This window comes from Hylaeus anthracinus, unplaced genomic scaffold (assembly GCF_026225885.1).
Source record: "Hylaeus anthracinus isolate JK02 unplaced genomic scaffold, UHH_iyHylAnth1.0_haploid 21298, whole genome shotgun sequence".
Classification (NCBI taxonomy): Eukaryota; Metazoa; Arthropoda; class Insecta; order Hymenoptera; family Colletidae; genus Hylaeus; species Hylaeus anthracinus.
In genome coordinates, this window is record NW_026534880.1 from 1 (window position 1) to 3,097 (window position 3,097).

The 3,097-nt window shown below is 39.2% G+C and overlaps 2 protein-coding genes across 2 annotated transcripts; one reads left to right on the top strand and one right to left on the bottom strand.

The window, feature by feature from the left end:
* Positions 1–1,254: 1,254 nt before the first annotated feature.
* On the top strand, positions 1,255–2,033 carry LOC128893158 (histone H1A, sperm-like). Its single transcript, XM_054153973.1, has one exon. It carries the CDS (start codon positions 1,379–1,381, stop codon positions 1,991–1,993), a length of 615 nt encoding a protein of 204 aa, XP_054009948.1. The 5' UTR covers positions 1,255–1,378; the 3' UTR covers positions 1,994–2,033.
* An 83-nt stretch (positions 2,034–2,116) lies between these two features.
* LOC128893159 (histone H4) lies at positions 2,117–2,799 on the bottom strand. Its single transcript, XM_054153974.1, has one exon. It carries the CDS (start codon positions 2,771–2,773, stop codon positions 2,462–2,464), a length of 312 nt encoding a protein of 103 aa, XP_054009949.1. The 5' UTR covers positions 2,774–2,799; the 3' UTR covers positions 2,117–2,461.
* Positions 2,800–3,097: the final 298 nt, after the last annotated feature.

Genomic DNA, 3,097 nt, shown 5'->3' on the forward strand with positions numbered 1-3,097 from the left:
AACCTGTGCGCAATTCACGCAAAGAGAGTAACGATTATGCCAAAGGATATCCAGTTGGCTCGTCGTATTCGAGGAGAGAGAGCTTAAGTCTAGGTGGGAAAACTGCTAGCTTCTAAGCTAGTACAATCGGCCCTTTTCAGGGCCCCATATTTTTAGACTGGAATATACTTTGCCAACTATGACATTCTAATGCCATGAGACATAATGTCTGACTTATGTTTACCCGTCGATGGGTTTCTATCGTAATATAAACCCGTCGAGTGACGCCACTTGAAAATTAAATTCGCTAGACTGTATTGTAGACCTTAGGACCTGGGGTACACCCTTCATTGGTCTCTCATTTTACAGTAGCAGTTTGAAAATTATTTTAGGATCGGGACACTTCTGGTCATCACATACATTTTCACCCATGCAAGCTTACAATGAAGGTGGGCTATTGTTGCGGCACTTCCTTTGTGTTCACTAGCTAACGGATCACCCTGTAAGAAGCCAGCGATGAAAACACCTTGTCGTATTTGGTAATTTCAATATGAAGCAAGGAATACTTTTTATTCAAACATACTTTCAATGTAATGTTCCATTACAAATGGTAAACCATTGCATTTCATAAATGCAAGCACGAAGTGGTGAAATTTGATATAAATTTCAATCTTAGTTTCGTAATTTTGAGTTTGAGGGTTAAAATGAATTCAGGAAGAGCGAAACATAAATTGAATAATATAAAAGTAAACTATGTACGAGTTACTAGCAGCATATCGATTAATTTTATTCGCGTAAAATTGAAAATTTTACTGATATCCGTTGAGTTAAGAAGTTTATGTCTCGTTTCTCTGTTAATTTGTATGAATTCATTATAAACGACGAATGATTCATTTGCATCAGCTTTTGTTTATTGGATCTTCGAGTTCATAAATTGAAAATTATGTACGAATGTCAGTAAATTTCTACTTTTCTTCGAGAAACTCTCCATCGATAGGATGACAAATTGGTAGAACTACTTCGATAGAACATAGCAGATAGTACATACACGTATAATGAAATTTATATCGATGATTATATATATTTTACTATATATTTATACGCTTGTAATAATATTCCACGTTGTCGTTTCAAACTAAATGTGCATAAATGTGTGTACCAGTCCGCCGCTTCCTTGCATACTCGAAACATTTCAGATGGTCAAAATTCATTGGTCCTTCTCCATGGTCCGTGCTCGAGCTACACACGCGGCGCAGTTTCGTGGCAGCCATCTTTTTGAGGGTTTCTATTGTTCTAACTCGCTTAAAAGACAACCATTTAACTTTGCGTGTGTCGTTAATACGTTCGTGGAATTTTGCAAACATATTTTGCGTCAACTTAATCGACACTCCGTTGTAAAATGGAAAGTAAAGGAGATAGTGGGGGTACTGTAGTGGAAGCTGTAAAAGACAGTATTGTTTCGGTGAAAAAGATAGGAAAAAGCAAAGCAAAGATGCAACGCCCAAAAGTATCTCATCCGCCAACATCAGAAATGGTTAAAGCGGCTATAAAACAACTTAAGGATCGTAAAGGATCATCTCTCCAAGCCATTAAGAAGTACATTTCTGCTGCTTATAAAATTGACGGTGGAAAAATGTCCCCGTTCATTAAACGCTACTTGAAAGCAGCTTTAACATCTGGCGCTGTTTTGCAATCGAAAGGCAAAGGCGCTTCTGGATCATTTAAACTTCCCATAAATGGATCTGAAAGTAAGAGCGAGAACAGAGCTATAAAGTCTGTCGCTCGACAATCGACTTCGAAAATAGCAACTTCTCCGAAGAAAGTCTCTGTCGGAGCGAAAAAGCCAGCAGCTTTGAAGAAAAATGTTACATCTGTTTCTGCTATCAAAATGAAAACTAAAACCAAACAAATTTCCAAAATTAGAAAACCTGCGAAAGCGTTAGTCGTTAAAACTAGAACGCCAAAGCCGAAGAAAACGATTTCAACCAGAGCAAGAAAGATCCCAGCAAAGTAATTTCTTCGTTCGAGCGGATAATTCAAAACGGCCCTTTTCAGGGCCACCAACCAAATAGGATTGGGAATTCTCTCGAAGTTTTCTTGGAACATGAATTATTATCATTATATCATTATTTAATATTATGAACTACAATATATACGTATTATGTTAGATATATCAAAGAGTAATTTTTTGTTAAGTACATTAAATTGATTAAATTTTTACCAATAATATCAATCAGGCGCAAGAAAGACTAGCAAAGTAATTTCTTCAATCGACGAATAATTCAGCGGCCCTTTTCATTATTTAATATTGAACTTCAAAGTAGTCATATTATGTTAGACAGTTCAAAGAGTAATTCAGTTGTTAAGTACATTTAAATGGTTAAATTTTTACCAATAGAATGTTATTAAAACAGAGGGTTCCTTGTTTAAAATATTTGGTGGCCCTGAAAAGGGCCGTTTGTGTCGACTTTTTGAGTAGCGTTTAACCGCCAAAGCCGTACAGAGTTCTTCCTTGACGCTTCAATGCGTAGACGACATCCATAGCAGTCACAGTCTTCCTTTTGGCGTGCTCGGTGTAAGTTACAGCGTCACGAATAACGTTCTCAAGGAATACCTTCAGTACACCTCGAGTTTCTTCGTAGATCAAACCAGAAATACGCTTCACACCGCCACGACGAGCCAGACGACGGATGGCAGGCTTTGTGATACCCTGGATGTTATCACGCAGAACCTTCCTATGACGCTTTGCTCCTCCTTTTCCCAATCCTTTTCCTCCCTTTCCGCGACCAGTCATGATTCAGTTGGTATACTCGTGGTAAGCGAACGTCTGAATGCAAAACTCGAATGATGCTCTCACCGGCCGGAGTCGCGTTTTTATAGCGTGCCCGTTGCAGTACCCCCACCCGCCGGCATCCAGCCAATCAGAAGCATCCAGCGCGCGCCGTAACAGCATAAATACCGGTCTCTCTCGGCGCGAAGCTCATTTTTCGTTGTGTATTCGATACGTACTGTTCGGTTTATTTCCGTTCTATTGTATAGACACAATGGCTCGTACTAAGCAAACCGCTCGCAAATCTACCGGTGGAAAGGCTCCACGAAAACAGTTGGCAACCAAGGC